The sequence below is a fragment of the Macrobrachium rosenbergii genome, chromosome 28, assembly GCF_040412425.1.
Source record: "Macrobrachium rosenbergii isolate ZJJX-2024 chromosome 28, ASM4041242v1, whole genome shotgun sequence".
NCBI classification, from domain to species: domain Eukaryota; kingdom Metazoa; phylum Arthropoda; class Malacostraca; order Decapoda; family Palaemonidae; genus Macrobrachium; species Macrobrachium rosenbergii.
This window is the reverse complement of record NC_089768.1, coordinates 3,610,977-3,627,378: the sequence shown is the minus strand read 5'-3', so window position 1 is coordinate 3,627,378 and position 16,402 is coordinate 3,610,977. Positions and strand designations below refer to the sequence as shown.

At 40.2% G+C, this 16,402-nt stretch overlaps 1 protein-coding gene across 2 annotated transcripts in view; it reads right to left on the bottom strand.

Moving 5' to 3' along the window:
- Positions 1–16,402, bottom strand: part of Arp8 (Actin-related protein 8) — a 125,459-nt gene that overhangs the window by 97,051 nt on the left and 12,006 nt on the right. For both annotated transcript variants that reach the window (XM_067129902.1, XM_067129903.1), the window contains exon 4: positions 8,653–8,826. In XM_067129902.1, the coding sequence (XP_066986003.1) occupies positions 8,653–8,826 (174 nt within the window). The remainder of the gene's footprint in view (positions 1–8,652; positions 8,827–16,402) is intronic.

The window sequence follows — 16,402 nt, the reverse complement described above, 5'->3', positions numbered from 1 at the left end:
ATACATTTCATGCTTCCCTTTAACTTTGACTTCCTTATTTAAACTAAGGTAACTAAAAATTTTGTTCTCCAAAATCATTAGCCAATGGCTTTTTGTTCTCTGTAAATAATTCTAGTTTATGATGTAAGGAATGATGGTAGAGCCTAACATCCCCTCCAGTTATGGTGATCTTGTTTTTAACCTGCAGTCCCCTCATGTGCTTAACTTCATGGCTTAATTTTAGACAAAGTGCCTTTCTTTTTATTTCAATCTGAGAAATGTTATAAAGAGTTGCATATTACAACATTCCCCCCTCCCCCCAGTTAACCTAATATTGAGGGTTTTTCCAAATTGTCAATGAATGAAAAATTTGTTCAGGCAGATCTACTTTTAGTATGTCTCACATTGCAAACCTGGTTAAGCAAACCTCTTGAGGTATCTTCTTATAGACAATAATGACCAGTACTGGTATATTTTATTAAACTAACTAAAATCTCAAAAAGAATTTAGTCAGTACAGTATAAAATTAATTTTGTTAGTTTAAAACTAAGAACCATGATCCTGTAATCTTTAGTGTTACAATGATACTTAAAATTATTAATAATCTGAAATAGAGTACCAATTAATATATCCTATAAGGGTGGTACTTTAATTTTGATTTGATAGGCAAGTTCTACCAGCCTATGGATACTAATCTACAGCTGAGTTAGGTAATTGTTTTAATTAAATAAATACTTTTGTACAATACTACTGCTTTACTGAATATTACCCATTAATCCACAGGATGCCATGGGCACAAACTTGTGACCAAGTTGGTATGCTTCATCCTGATGTGTTTGCTGCTTATCCTATAAATTCATGGGGCTAATGTCCTAGTTTCCAATGTTTTTGTTCCTTTTCTCAATATAGGACTGCTATTGAGCAAGACACAAAGGTTACCTGCTCTAAGGCAAATTGCACAAAATGCTTTCAACCACCTGCCATGAGCACTGCCCTTATAGGAATAAGGATAAATTTGGTCGGTTGAAGGACGTGTGAAATATGCAACATGCTCCTGGCAGCCAGCCTTATAGATGAAAAAGCTCAATTTAAATACAGCCTTTTAGGTCCAAGGTTTCATTAGGTGCATGGAAGAGGGATTACATCTTTCCGGCAGCTCTCCAGCACAGAGTATTCCTCTCCTTACCTAAGCAGATTCCTCATCCTATGGTTCTTTTGGTGGAGATGAAGGGTCATGAGTGAGACATGCCACCTTTAACAGGTATGAATTGTACTATGCCACCGAGCTTTCCCTCCCAAACCCAGAAGACCCAGGGGCAGCACTCCCTTTTATTTCATGTGAGAAGGATTCCTCTAAAGAGAACCTGGGCTCTCCCATGCAACAGACTAATGTCATTTAAGATCCAAAGAGGGGTCATCCTCACACTGAGGTTCCTGTTCTTTCAGAGACTATGGTCCTTTATCCAAGGCTACCACGTCCTTCCCAACAAACAGCAATGCAGCTACTCTGGCCCAATCCTTCCGGACAGTGGTACCTAATAAGGAGATTCCTACTGAGGCTTGTTTTGACTCAAAAAGATATCTTACACAATATCAAGGAAGCCCTTGAAAATGAATGCCACTATCTAAGACACTATTGAGAATTCTCAGCAGGAATTCAAGACAATGCTGGACACTGAACTGAATGTTATCTCCAAAACTTTTCCAGTCCACCAAAGAGAGACTATAAAGTATGCAAGTCATCTGTGCCAAGAACAGTTCTCTTGCTGAGAAATTTAGGTCCTGGGAGCAGGTTAACAACAACCTATGAACAAGAAGAAGCTGAGTCAGTTGTTTAGATCCACTTTAGAGTCAGAAGACTCCTGCTCTAATAGGTCTACCTGGTCCTATTACCCCAAAAGCTGGAAGGATCAGGGGCACCCATATCCACCTCTGATACCAATACTAATAACCCTGGTCAAGACACTTCAATGAGTATCTTTTTGCCAGATTGCAAATATCTCACCTACAAAAGGAAAACAATGATTATGGTGGAATATATATATACTTGGGAGAGAGCTGCTTTTCTCATTACAGAATGGCTTTTGATCCCTCCATTTTCAGTTATAACAGAAATTATAATCATGTGAAGGTAGAATTTCAGAATTTTGCAGCTACTAGGAAGCATGAGGCAATAGCAGAAATAAAGCCATTTACAAGAATTTCCACCATCCTTTTGAGTGAAGAAAGCTCCCACTGGACATTGCTACCCAGCAGTATGGTGCCCAAATGGGGAAAATCTTAGATGGGACAGCCATGTATAAGTTCCATGCAAGGCTCTACAACCTCTCCATCCTAACCTCTTCTACTACCAAGGAAGCAACTGTGAGGAAGCTTTCAGAATCTTCTAGGACTTGCAAAAACTCTTGTGGACCCTATGGGGAGAGCTCAAAGATTTCATGGAGTGGTACCTCATGGCCTGAAAAGAACAACTGGTGAGCACTGGCAGGCTCCAATATGTCCCTCTCTAATGTTACTCTACTATCACATTCCTCCCCCTTCTGTCATGATCTCTTCAAAGATTCTGTTGTAATGGAGCTCATCTGATGAGCCTGCCAACAGAATTGTTGATACCTACTCTTCTAGATAATGTGGAAGCTGTGAAGTAATATTCTTAAGAGTTCCACCCACCCAAACTAAAGAAGCCCTGTTATGACCTGGAGCCATAGAAAGTCTCCAGTCATCCCTAAGGTATCTCTCCAGCAACAGAAACTGATGCAACAAGAACCACAGCAGCTACAACAAAAGCGATCACAGTGGCTACAACAACAATAGATTCCTTTCAAGGCAGGCAGAGAAGCACATATCAAAGGACTGCCTATTAAAGGCCTATTAAAGGCAAAGGAAGAGGTGGATCTAAATAGGATTTGCCAGTTCTGGGGTTGCCCTCTATTTGCCAGATAGGGGGTTGTCCTCTAAAGCATCACATGCACTGGAAGTCCTCCCCTTGGGGACACAGCAACATCTCCAGTGGGCTAGGATGGCAATATCTAATCAACCTTGACCCCTCAAAGGGTTTTTCCAACAACCAGAACCCTCCTTGGAGGAATATGTACAGAGGGCTTACCTACAGGGAGCAACAGAGAAAGATTTGTTTATTCATCATCAGGCAAATCTCTTCCACATCCCCAAGAGGGACTCCTTTGAATAAAGAATGACCCTCAACCTGTCAATTCTGAACAAGAACATTATGTGCCAAAAGTTCCAGATAGAGCCAGTTACCCAAGAATATTTGCTCAATCGATCTGGGACTTGGACTGCCTCTGTCGATCTGAAAGATGCACCTATTGACGTTCCCTTCCACCTCCTTCTCAGGGTTCCAAAAAGGGAAAGATGCATACAGTCTGTGTCATGCCCTTCAGCTTAAACATCTCCCCAGGAATCTTCACAAAAACGGCAGCAATACCTGGTTGTTTAGAAACTCACAAAAGAGGGAATTCTCAACTAGTGGCCTACCTTGACAATCAGCTAATCTGGGCAGCCACCAGAAAAAGAGTGCCCACAAAATCTAAGTGGTAGCCAAAAGACCAAAATCAAAAGGTTTCTTGATAAACTAGGACAAATCTCACCTCACACTTAACATGAGTTTTGTGTGGTTGGCACTCTTAGCTCAATCCACGATTTCCTGAAGACAGCTGGAATGAATACTTGGCCTGTTATAGTTGGGAGGATCATCAGTTAATGGAAACATGGTTACCTGTTTTAAGGAATTGTCCCATCAATTTCCTGGAGCTGATGACTGTCTTCCTGTCTCTCAGAAAATTTAAGCCTCCAGTGATGACCCACTCTTTGTTTCAGGTGGTTGGGCTATTGCTTAGTACTTCTTAATGCAGTCATGCTGTCTATCCTATGGATAGCTCAACCCACCTTACAGGGTTGCTCAGTGTAACAGCAGATTCCCTGTCAGAGCAGTCAGCAGTTTTGACCAAGTGGGTGTTAAATAAACCCTTCTTTTAAATGACTGCCAACATGCTTCCACATCTGGAAGTGGACCTTTTTGCCACATGGGAGAATCATCAACCTCCAATGCAAGTGTCTCCAAACCTGGAAACAGCCAAGCAATAGCAAAAGATGCACCTCTACAAAACTGGAACAAATGGAGGACATTCCACCTTTTTCTTCCATTGTCTCAGATTTTGAAGGTTTTGAACAAACTAATAGCTTTCAATGGAACCACCTACCTAGTGGCTCTACATAGGCCAAGGGGTCATTGGTTCCTACTGCTTTAAGAATTGGCAAGAAAATCAATCCTAATAATGTCTGCTATGATTTGGTAGATGAAGGTTTGAAGGTGTGGGTGCCTGGAAATGTGAATGAACTGAGGGCTGAGGTGATTGAGGAAGCTTGCAAAAGGTCTGGATGTTTGGGAGCAGGCAAATGAAAGGTTTGAGAGCTTCAGAGTGTGTGATAGGGTGTTGAAGGAAGTGGTTGAGAAAGGAAGATTGACCGCGAATACAATGCGTGAGAAATATAAAGGTACGTATGTGGTGAAAACAGTGTGGTCAAATGGATTGAGTTATGTGCTAAAAGACAGGAATGAAGAAGGAAATGTCATATTAATATGAGCACATTATAATCAGCTGAGAAGATGAAGCGAACCACCGAAATACATAACAGAGCATTCCATCAGGAAGTTATTAAGGGAGGAAAGGGAAAAGGAAAGTGAAGAAATAGAAGAAGATATAAATTGGGGAAATAAACAGCTAGTGTTGGCAGAACATAAGAGAAAGCCTACAAGGAGGTGTAGAAAGAGTAAGGGTACAGTTACCGAGTTGTTTGCAGAGAGTAACAGAGATGGGTTGTTTGATTTTGAGGGGTTTGAGAAGCTAGTAGGCATGAGAAGTGAAAATACCCTTGTGGTGTTGTTTAGTGGTAGTGGGAATGAGGGTGTAATTGATTTTGAAGGATTTGAGTGGGATGTGGAAGGAGTGAACTTGGTGAGCAGGGAATGTGGACAAGGATACGCAAGAGTTGGGTGAAATGGAAGCAACGCCAATTCGTAAGGAAGACGGTACGCACAGTGTGTGTGAGTTTCCTTTAAGTGAAAGTGTTGAAAGAGTGTGTGTGGGAGTGAGTGTGAGTGAGAGAGAGTTAGCAGTGCTGGAGAGTGGAAGTGGGTGAAGAAGAGGTGGTGCACGAGGGGCCATCGACCCGAAGTAACGGTCCAGTTCCGGAGTATGGATGGGTAATAAAAAAAGGGATTTTAAATAAAAAAGGAAATGAGATTTCCTTTATTTTAGTATGGGTGAGTGTGGTAGGTTAAGTTTGGGTTTGTATGATGAAAGATGGGTTTGTGTGAATTGACTGTTTTGTTTTTGCTGTTGTGATGTTTTTTTTATGTTTTGTATGTCAGGAAGGAGTACACTAGTTAGGTCTGTTTTTTCTTTTTTTTACTTGCAGTTTGCTGAGTGTGTCAAGATAGTGTGACTTGCTCCCTTTCAACCCAAGGTGTAAGTGGCTGCCTACCATTGTGGTTGTAGCATCCGAGAAAAAAAAAATGTGCGGAAGCTGATGCAGTGCATTTACTCAGAAGACAAGGGATTAGAAAATTATAAGAGAGGACACTTACTGTGGAAGACCTGTTAAAAATAGAGGAAGGGATAAGGCAGAGAAGTGGTAAGGAACACAGAGCGTGCGTAGCTGGCAGATTGCAGAAAAGACTTGGTCAGGCCGCTCTTCTTCCTGTTCCTTCATACATGACGCTAAACCCTAAAAGGTGTTGATTTTGACCCACCTGCCGCAAAGAAAGTTCGACAGCGGTTAGAAAGATGGGAAGGAAAGAAAAAACTAGATGTTGATCTCTCCAGTAGGAAGACGGATAGCGACGAAATCCAGAACTGACTGATGTTGAGTAAGTTAACTACCAATCTGAAGAAGAAGTCTATGAGACAATAGTTGGTGGTGGAATACTACAGATTTAGGTTAAGAATTAGGTTTAGGGTTCTTTTAGCTTACGTTACAGTTCTGTAGGTTAAGGTTCTTTTGACAGAAGGGCAAAGGAACTATAGGATTAAGACTGAGTAGAATAAGTTTTGATGAACTATAGTGATAATGTTAGATAAGTTTCTGTTCTGTAGATTAAGATTTATTGATCATATTAAGGTTTTTTGGTCACTGTAGTATCACAGAAATAATTTAGGTTAAGGAAAGTCAAGAGTTTTATTTAGTAACCTCTAAATTTGTTCCCATCATCCTATTCAATCGTGCAGCTTGAAGAAGCCCCTACAATGTGGATTTTGAAAATGAAGTCTACTGTGCAGACTATTCACCAAACATTGCTAGGTACCTGGTGCAGAAACTATGGACTTCATCATCCAGCAATATCAATTTGTATGGAAAGTGTGGTTGGGTTACCTCCACAATGAGAGCTGGTTGAGCATTGGTTGTAACAGTTTTACATCCTTTTATTTACCTGTTTGAGGTAAAGCACCTTGCTGCTACTATAAATTATGTCCGGCAAAGCTGTGTTACGTTAGCCCTTGCTTTGTGGGTGAGGCACTGATTCAAATATAGTTTTAATTTCCTTCTCTGGTCCTTTGCATTTCAAAGACTGGTTCCTGAAAGGCTTCCATATACCCGGTCCCTGAATAAGGTTCTTTGACTCCTATCATCTCAATCCAGTAGTCCTACCGTAAATACAATGCAATGCTCCAAAAGGCATTCTTCTTGGCCATTTTGGCATCCTGACTGTCCTAGATGGGGACGTTTCACCACCCACACACTTACTGATAGTGTTGTCTCCTGACTTGTCATTTCTGGCTGATAATGAGGACCCTTTTGAAGAAGAAATCCCCCTATTCTCCAGCAATTCAGAATTACAGATAAGACATTATGCCTGGTCTGAGCCATCCAGATTTACCTAGATGTTGCAAAAAACATCCCAGATGGTCCTTTTGTCTTACACCCTATCACAAACACGCCAGATTTTCTGCAAGAGCTGAGAATTGCCTTAGTGTCCCTAATTAGAAAGGTAGAACCCTACCCCATTCATGGCTCGTATAATGTCTGGGGGCTGGGTGCATCCCTGACTTTTGTTGGAGGCATTTCCTGCAAAGAAGTCTCCATGTTTACAAGAAGACTGTGTTCCTTGAACATTACTGCCATGTGCCATGATATCAAGAGAACTCAAGTGCACTCTGAGTTGGTAGGTGGTGTGGTAAGTCCTGGCCCTATAGGTGCTTTAATGGAAAACAAAGGGCCTTCTTGATGCCGTGGTAATTCTGAGATACTGCCAAGAAGAGGCACAATAATACTATCTCCTAACTCAGCATAATAGGTAAGTCACTTTATAACCACACAAAATAACATATATAGGTTCTTGTTTTGTCTCATCCTTCACTGTTAAACCTTAACGGGTATGATGAATAAAAGAAGGTAAGTTAAAAACTCTTGTGACTCTACCTTGAACTATTTCATAATCTGGGTCATAGGAATTTTTTATTAAGGAGCTAGGGCAACTCATCACCTGTCACCCTGTCAACTTCTTTTGTATGCTCCTTTGAGAATGAACAGTGGCTACGCTATCAAAGTACAGGTTTCCATGAAGGAAAAACCTTGTTATTGTTGCCTGCTACTGTGAGTCCTCAAACTCACCTGAGGATTTGAGGTGAGTCATTTTCTTTCAGAGACCTGACAGGTAATTGCAGATCACAGCTATCTGTGTGCTGTTGCCACATCTGTGCAAGAAGGGCGAAGGAAAATTAGGGAAACACTGCAGGCACAGGAAAGAGCCCTCTATCACTGTTTCAAATCAAAGGCAAGACTAACTATGAGATTGATACTGGTTTGTCTGTCTTAAGGAGCTGTGGGGGGACCATAAGAGTATCCTCTGAGGACTCACAGCAGCTCCCAAAAAATATGGTTTTCCTTCCTCAATACCTGTTGGCTAATGAAAAACTGAACAGGTGTTAACATCATATGCTAACTGGCTTACTTATTTGCTAATCTATTGTTGCACAAAAATTTGGGCCATGAAAACATCCTTCTAAATATAGAAAAACACATCATGAAAATAATATACTAGGATAGAAATCTCCTACTTATTTCTAACACTACTAACCAAAAGAAAATGGTGTTATCAGTAGACACGAGAGCAGCTCATGGAGTAAAAATATCAAGTGTATAAAAACTTATCCTAATAAGATGTATTTAATTATCAACTGAGTGAAAAAGAAGGGATAAACTATTCTTTAGAGTATTCTTGGGAATGAAATTCACACTTAGCCAGACCGATTGAACCTTGCTATGCAGGGACACCACCCATCAGGCATGACAGGTTTTTCCTTGCTTTGGGTAAGGTTTTCTTGGAGAACAGTTTGGTGAAAACTAAATGGACATAAGGTATTGGTTTCTTATCAAACAAACATAAGCCAAAAGAAACAATAAAAGAAAAGGCTGTCCATTGTTAAGAGTGAAGTTTCAAGCTGAGGAAGACTGGTGATGGAGTGAAGCGTATAACCCATTGTGGGTATTGTCTCACACCTCTTGGAAGAAGACTGTTCTCTTAGTAAATTTACCCATTAGCCATAATATGAATAACATAACGACTGGTTTAAGTATAGCAGTCTGTACTCAGTATGAACACATTTGGTTATATCTGAATGGTACCATGAAAAATAATAAAACAAAACATACCTTTAAATCTTTGATGGGGACATTCAGGACAGAAGATATGCAGTGACCCCATATGGTTTCCAAATCTGCTAAAACAGCAGTGATAGAGCCTCCTAAGCCACTGTGAATATTGAGGTCACCTCTCACAAAAGGAAAATGAACGTTGTACTCTAAATCAGGATGAAGAGACAGCATCTAAAAGAGAAAATGTGAATTTTAAGTACTAAAAGATTTATCTCTTAAATTTATCATATCATCTAGCATAAAAACCATAACACTGAATTATTATAATTTCCCTTTACCTGGTGGTGAATGATGACCTGATCGTCTCAAGCTAAAGTACAGTATTACTAGTGTGGGTACCATGAAACAGTTATTGGAATGCAGGGATACTACCCTAAGGGGAATTTCCTGATCAAAAATGACAAACAAGCCAAACATCGTAAGTATATTCAGGTAAGAAATCAACATAAACAAGACTGTATTTTAAGAAACACAGCAGTTGTTTAAGAAGCTATATGATTTCCTACACAAATGCTAACCCTCTATTTATGAAAAAGCACCACTGACACATTGAGGACAGAGTAACTGACTCTTATTATTCATACGCTCTCTATAACCCTGAGAGACATTAGCTAATGGCTACAAAACTAAGATACTTCTTGTATTGGACAATGGGCTTGCCTAAAAGAAGAGAACACTTTCAAATGATTTACAAAAGAAGTCTGATTATTCAGCAACAGAGGTTTTAGAAACAATCACTGAAGGTCAAAATACTAAAAGAATAAAAGAGGATAAAACTACAGTCACAATTGAAGTAAACAAGTTAATAACAGCTATCCCCAGGGTCTTGTCCAATTTAAAATGACCTGCTGACATGTTAAAGTTAGAAAAACTAACAATTAAGGATCACTCAACTAGCATCCTTTTATGATAATAATTTGAGGTAAATACCTTTTCAGTACCAAGCCAGCAAGTGGTATGATCACATTTATTCTCATGGCTGATGAGGGCTCTTAACACATGGCTAGCAGATGCGAGCGATGCTAGTTCCCATATCCATACCACACCCATACCCACATCTGTATAATGCCCATACCCATATCTGTACCATACCCATATCCATATCTGTACCAGGAGATGGGAGGGGAGGAGAGGGAGAGGGGGGTGGGGGGGAAGATGAGGGGAGGGAAGGGGGGAAGGGGAGGGGAGGGGGACACATGAACACACAGAAAGGCAGCCAAGGGAATTAACATAATAGAGGGGGGAGGGGAGGAACACACACACAACACACGCAGAAAGGCAGCCAAGGAAATTAATATGACAGATAGTATTTTTACTGTATACAAGAAGATTTGTGTTCATATATTCTGACTGATATGGATCTTTAAATTTCCCCCAAGAAATTCAATAACAAGCATTACATGTACCTTTTAAACACAGGCAATCTCTTCCAGTATTTGTTTCCAAACAGTAATTTACCTATAGACTTTGGGTAGTTAAACACTAAACTACTAAATTACAAACATTCAAATATGTTCTATGTCCTTCCCTATGGGTGTCATCCATAAAATGTTATTTTCATGATAAAATTAAGTTTCATATATACCTACCAAGTAATTACAAAGCTATAGTTTCCACTTGTGCAGCAGCTTAAATTTTAAAATCGTGGTAGCGCTTCTACTGTTTTTGTGTAGATGACTACTCTGCTCACTATTGGGGAACAATAGGAACAACAAAGCAGAACAACTCACTTCGTTTGTGCCCTTATGTCCATGAGAGGGGGAGGAGGGAGAGCTCTGATCTGTAATTACTTGGTAAGTATACATGAAAATTAATTTTATCATGAAAATAACATTTTTATATAAGTAACTTACCAAGTAATTACACAGCTGAATCCCAAATTGACAGGAGGCAGGATACATGGACATATTCTACTCCAAAACATTCAGTCATGAAAATGAATTTGAAATAGACAATTTGCTAGCATTAATACAATGTTTGTTGTTTCCTTACCTGGTAAGTGAGCTACTGCAGTAATCACTGCCTCTGGTCGCTGCTCATCTTGACCTGAAAACTCAGAGAGTTGATCCTTGTCCCCAAATAAAGAATCTCCTGAGTTGGAGTCAGCTGCAACTTCTGCAGATTGATCAGTATTCCTAGCTCTTGAGTGAGGAGAAGGGTCTTCTGTAGGTCCTTTGTACACTTCTCCTGTGACAATGATCGGAGGAGCCAGACTATCCAGTTAAAGGTATACTGTCTGTTGATGCTGAGAAGATGTAGCCACTTTGCAAGAAGGGCGAGCACGCGCATAAAAATTTGAGGAGCTGTTGAGAGGTTGAAGCGCAAGACTCGAAATTGAAAGACTCTGTCCTCAAAGATGAACCTGAGATATACTTCCTGGAGTCTGGGTGAACAGGGACATGGAAATATGCATCCTGCATATCAAGAGTAATCATCCAACCGCCCTGGTGAATGGACAAAGTTCAGAGTGCTGATATTAAGGACAGGTCTCCAACCCCCGGATGACTTGGGGACTATGAAAAGACGGTTGTAAAAGCCTTTCGTGGAGCAATCCTCTACCTCCTCTATGGCTTTCTTCCAGATGAGGGATGACACTTCCTCTGAAAGAGCCACATACCTCTTGGAGCCTGTTGAGTAAGCCGTCAATGTGATTGACATGGAGACTAGCGGGGGATACTCCTTGAATGGTATCAAGTACCCCTCCTTCAAGATCTTGATTTCTGCTCCTCTGACACTCCACCTCTCCCAGAAAAGTAGTAGTCTGGCTCCTACTGGTGCATGAAGGATTGATGTTTCATTTCTTGGACCAAAGTCTGGTAGAAGTCCTTTTGACTGACCTGGCTGAGAAACGTACCTAGGAGCAGGGCCTGGGAAGAAAACTCTCTGTCTACTCCCATGAAAGGGATGTTGCTGAAGTGGTGACACTGACTTGGCGCCAAATGATGAAGGCTCTTTAGGGCGCTTAGAAGACTGCACCAACAGACCTCAACTTTTTCTAGAGGTCCGTAGCTATCTCCTTGACCATGGACTGGTGAAAGAGATAAAGGTGGTCCAGAGGAGAGTATAGCAAGGTTGACTCCTGTATAGAGGTTACTTCTTTAGTAGTGAAGGAGCACCACAGTTCTCTCTTTTTGAGAACCCCCAGAGAGAAAAGAGCTGCAAGCTCTAGGGAGCTGTCTCTGATGGCTTTGTCCACACAAGACAGTACACCAAGCCAGTCTGCAGCGAAGTCTCTTGTCAAATCAGTACAGTCCTCGATCTTCTTGGCGAGGGCTCCAACTGTCCAGTCAAGAAAACTGAACACCTCAAAAACTTTAAAAATATTCTTAACGAGGTGAGCCAGCTCCATGGAAGCGACATCGCTTTCGCCGACAAAGCTGAACGGCGTGCCTAGTCAATGAGACCCGAGAAGTCTCCCTGGGAGGAGGCATGCCTCCCAAAGATGGAACTTCTCCGTTAGCATACGACAGGTATCTCCTGGCTGTCAACCTTGAAGGCGGAGAGGCAAAGGCAGCCTTATCCTGCTCTCTCTTTGCAGAAAGCCAATCACCAACTTCTTTAAGTGCTTTCCTCGAAGAGGAAGAAAGAACCATCTTGGAAAGACGAGTGCTGACATCAGCTTGATTTCTAATATGGAAAGTTGAGGCAGGGGAGACTTGGGCAGCTGGCTTGAAGTGCGACAGAAAATTCGCCAGAAAATATCTCAGCAGAGATGCATAAGCTGAAGGAGCAGGCACTTGTACTAATTCCTCTTCAGCGGAAGAAACCAGGACAAAGACAAGTCTGTATGTCTCTTCAAAGGACGAGACTCGCCTGGAAAGTGCCATTGGTGCCTCTTGCTGGGACTGGAATTTTCTGAGTCGGAAGAAACTGATGTGCACTAACTGAGACATCTTTCCAATGGCTGTCTGTCGAAGCCTGGGTGTGTGTGACAGGTTCGATTGAGTGGGCGACCATCTGTGGGCAAACCCAACCTACCTCCTTGGGCCTCCGGTATGTCTTCTCCCAGGGTCAGGGAATATGACAGGGACCTTCGTCTAGGAGAACGGGCAGCCACCTCCTGAAAGGATTTAGAGCAAATTCTTTCATATTTTTTCTTGGCAACTTTGTGGGTTTCATGATTCCTTTTAGAGTAACCCAAAAACCAGCATCTTTAATAATAAAAATTCTGAAGTGGCTAGTATTTTCTTGCAGAAAGTTTTTAAACTACATCCATATCTACTCCACTGACATTTTGTTAGACCTGTAACCTTTAGCTCAACCTTAAGAGAGGGAGAAGCACAACCAGTGTTGGCATCAATAATCCAAGCACCACCCCTGCTGACTTGATTTCCTAAGGTATGCATACCAACAGATGTTGGAACTACACTAACAATAATTGGTTCTACATCTCTGCTATCCATTCAAAGAGGATGTTTGTTTAATAAAACTAGGACAGTGGGAATTTTGTTCAGTTACCTAGGCCACATTTATCAATAACATTAGAAAGGGTCAATCCAAGCATGACACTTCCACTCTGAATTTTATTCTCTTGTTTCCTTACGTAATTGTTCAGGAATTATAACTGCCTGAACCTTCTTGTCATACATCACACTGGTTGATGAGGGGTGCCCTTCAACAGATCACAATCTGCGTTATACAGTACTTTCTTTTCTATTATGTAGTTAGCCTAGGGCAAAAGATGTTTATGCTTTGTAAGTAGTCTTATTAATGTTAAGAGTTAATAGTAATTTAAGGAGGTTGTTACTTGCCTAGCCTGACTTAAGTTTTTTATCTCTATAAGCTCACAATGGCTGAATCTGTTAGAAAGTTAACAAAGAGAAGGGCTTGGAAGAAGGGTTAAATTATAAAGGATTTAAAACTTAGATCCTATAACAAATGAAGAATTCAATGTTCCCAGGTTTGAACAATGTACGAAGAGTAATGAGAGCAATTTAGAAGATATGAATAATTTTGATGATTTAATATGTGAAGAATTATGTGAGGAGGAGTAAGGTCACATCATTTTTTCATTCAGAGAATATCAGTTTACCAATCTCAGAACTTTCGGTTAGTTGAAAAACTAATGAGGAAAAACAATCCTCCTTTACCTTCTGGTAAAATAGTTAAACTTCTTTAACCACCCATTCAAATTCGGCCTTTTGAAAATATTGTTGGGAATCCATTTGCACATTTTGATTTTTAGAAAACTTTTTGTAATGCATTAGCAGGTATGCCTAACCTGACTAATGCCCATAGCTGATTTACTTAAGGTATGTTGCAAGGCAAAGCTTTAATCCTAATTGAGAATATCCCAATCTTAGATGACAGTTATGACCTGGCATTTCAATACTTGGATTTTAACTTTTTGGATAAAGATAAATTAATAAATTGATCTTTATCTTTGTCTTCTTTAGCTTTTGTCTTTTTATCCTAACAGCTTTGTTGCTCCCATTTTGCTTAATGGGAAATAAACCGTAAGCTAATTGTGCCAACAAATGATTGACTTGGATAACCCTGTAAATTCTGAAACTATTAATTTTTGGCAAAAATTCTGCAGTTCATTTGATGATGTCAGTGACTTTATTATTTTTAAAAGATGCTTCAATTTGGATCTTCCCACTGACCTGTTTGTTTTTGCTGATGCTTCCAAAAGAAGCTTATGGTTGTGTTGTACAAGGAGCAAACGTTCAATATTTTTTCTGAAGTCAATATTTCTCAAATAAAGGAAAGAACCTTACCAACTTTGGAACTGTTAGCTGCTCAGTTAGCAATCAAAGGTTTTTTAACTATTTTTGAAAATGGTTTGCTCTCTGGAGCTAATGCTACTCCCTTTACTGACATCCAGGTAGTGTTGGGCTGGAATTTAACCAGTAAGGCTCCTGAGGGGAACACATCTTCAAATAATAAACTTGGAGAAATTTCTAATTAGCTAGAAATAAGGTTAAGTTTGTAGAGGTATCTCTAGCAAACATTCCACTGCTTCAGAATCAAGCTGATGTGCTTAATAAACCTTTCCTTTAACCTCTTATTGGGATCTGGATCTAATATAGCATCTGAAATATTAAGTGCCTGACAAGCTTCAATGATGCGATACCAATTGGCTCTAGGTTTCAGCCAGACTGCTTTTCCAATGGTGGCATTAGGAATATACTGATTGAAAGCTATGTCTATCTCAACGGCGCAATGATCAGAAGTACCTATATACAGTAAACCCCCCGGTATTCGCGGACTCACGCATTCGCGGGTTTCTCTGTGGAACATATCCAGCCATTATTCGCGGATAATTCGCCCATTCGCGGTATTTTTCACTGAGAAATATTCACTAATTACAGTATTTTCATATAATTTTCATGAATAAATGCACTTTTTGTGATAAAACTATTAAAATACTCAGGTATATGCATTTTTACAGGGTTTTTCTGTGTTTAAACTATTAAAATGGGCAGTTCTAAGTGTTTTTAGAGGGGTTTTAAGTATTCTCGGATTTTAGCTATTTGCAGGGGGGGGGGTGTGGGACGCAACCCCGCGAATATGGGGGGCTTCACTGTATTTGCAGACCTTGGACTTGACAATAGCTAGAACATCTGTGAATATCAGGTCTAATCTATTACCAGAAAAATGTGTGGGTTCCTCAATTACCTGGACAAAACTGGAGGAAACACAGAACTCAAGAGCAGACCACTCGCTGTGCTTTGCATTACAGTCTCTAAAAATACAAATGAAGCTTCTGAATCCTGTGACTGAGCCATACTAATCCTTTCCAAGAGCCAGTCATATATAGAATCGCTGATATTTGGATAGCAGTAAACAGCAAATACATAAAAATTGTAGAACTTACTGAAAATTATAAAACAAAGAACTTCATGGCAACTACACTCCAAATTTTTCTGATGATAAATACTGTAGGTTGTCCTGACTTAGTGTATACAGCCATACCTTATGCATTTGGGATGTTATGACAATAAATAAAGTCAGGGCCATCAAACCATAGGATTAAAAACTCAACCTTTGGCTTGTTAATACTTACAAGTGTCTCAGATACATCAAATCACAGTTATAGGCACAACTCTGGAGATCTAGAAAATATGACCTTAAGCCCGAATATTTGAGTACAGTACTTTGCAATTTTTCTTACTGTAATGAGTACCAGGCCAGGGTTCAGCTCATTGTCTCCCAAAAGAATCAAAATTAACAACATAAAATCACTAGCAAAACTAATAAACAGACTCATAACAGTAACACTGTAAAAATCAGCAGAACAATAAACAATAATAATACCATTAACAATAACAGTGTATTTACATTATTTCAAAAAATTCTGTTAAAAGTTTAAAAATACCAGACCAAATGTCATTCAAAATAGTGCTGGTAGCAACTGGTAGACAAGGTGGGGCTGGTAAACCTTGTAAGGCAAATAAGAAACCCACCAGGTTTGCCCCAACAACTGGGGGACAGTCAGGATGGATTTAGAAATTATGAAAAGCTTGGAAGGAAAAGAAGAGGGCACTTTCCTGATAATCCACCTAGCAACTTTTGCTTTCTCATCAGCCTGTCATACACACTTTTCGAAAAAACAGAAAAGTGAACAAAAAGATGATAAATGCCTGATTGTGCCCTCAAGCAATGGGACTCAAACCCAGACCATGGAAGGCCACAGTAAAATGGCTATGGCAGTCCAAGGTTGGAGAACAAGGTTTGTATTCGGTATAACATTCTCTTTGAAGGGTTGCCTACCAAGGCTAAAGGGTCCCTTCTACCCACTGGT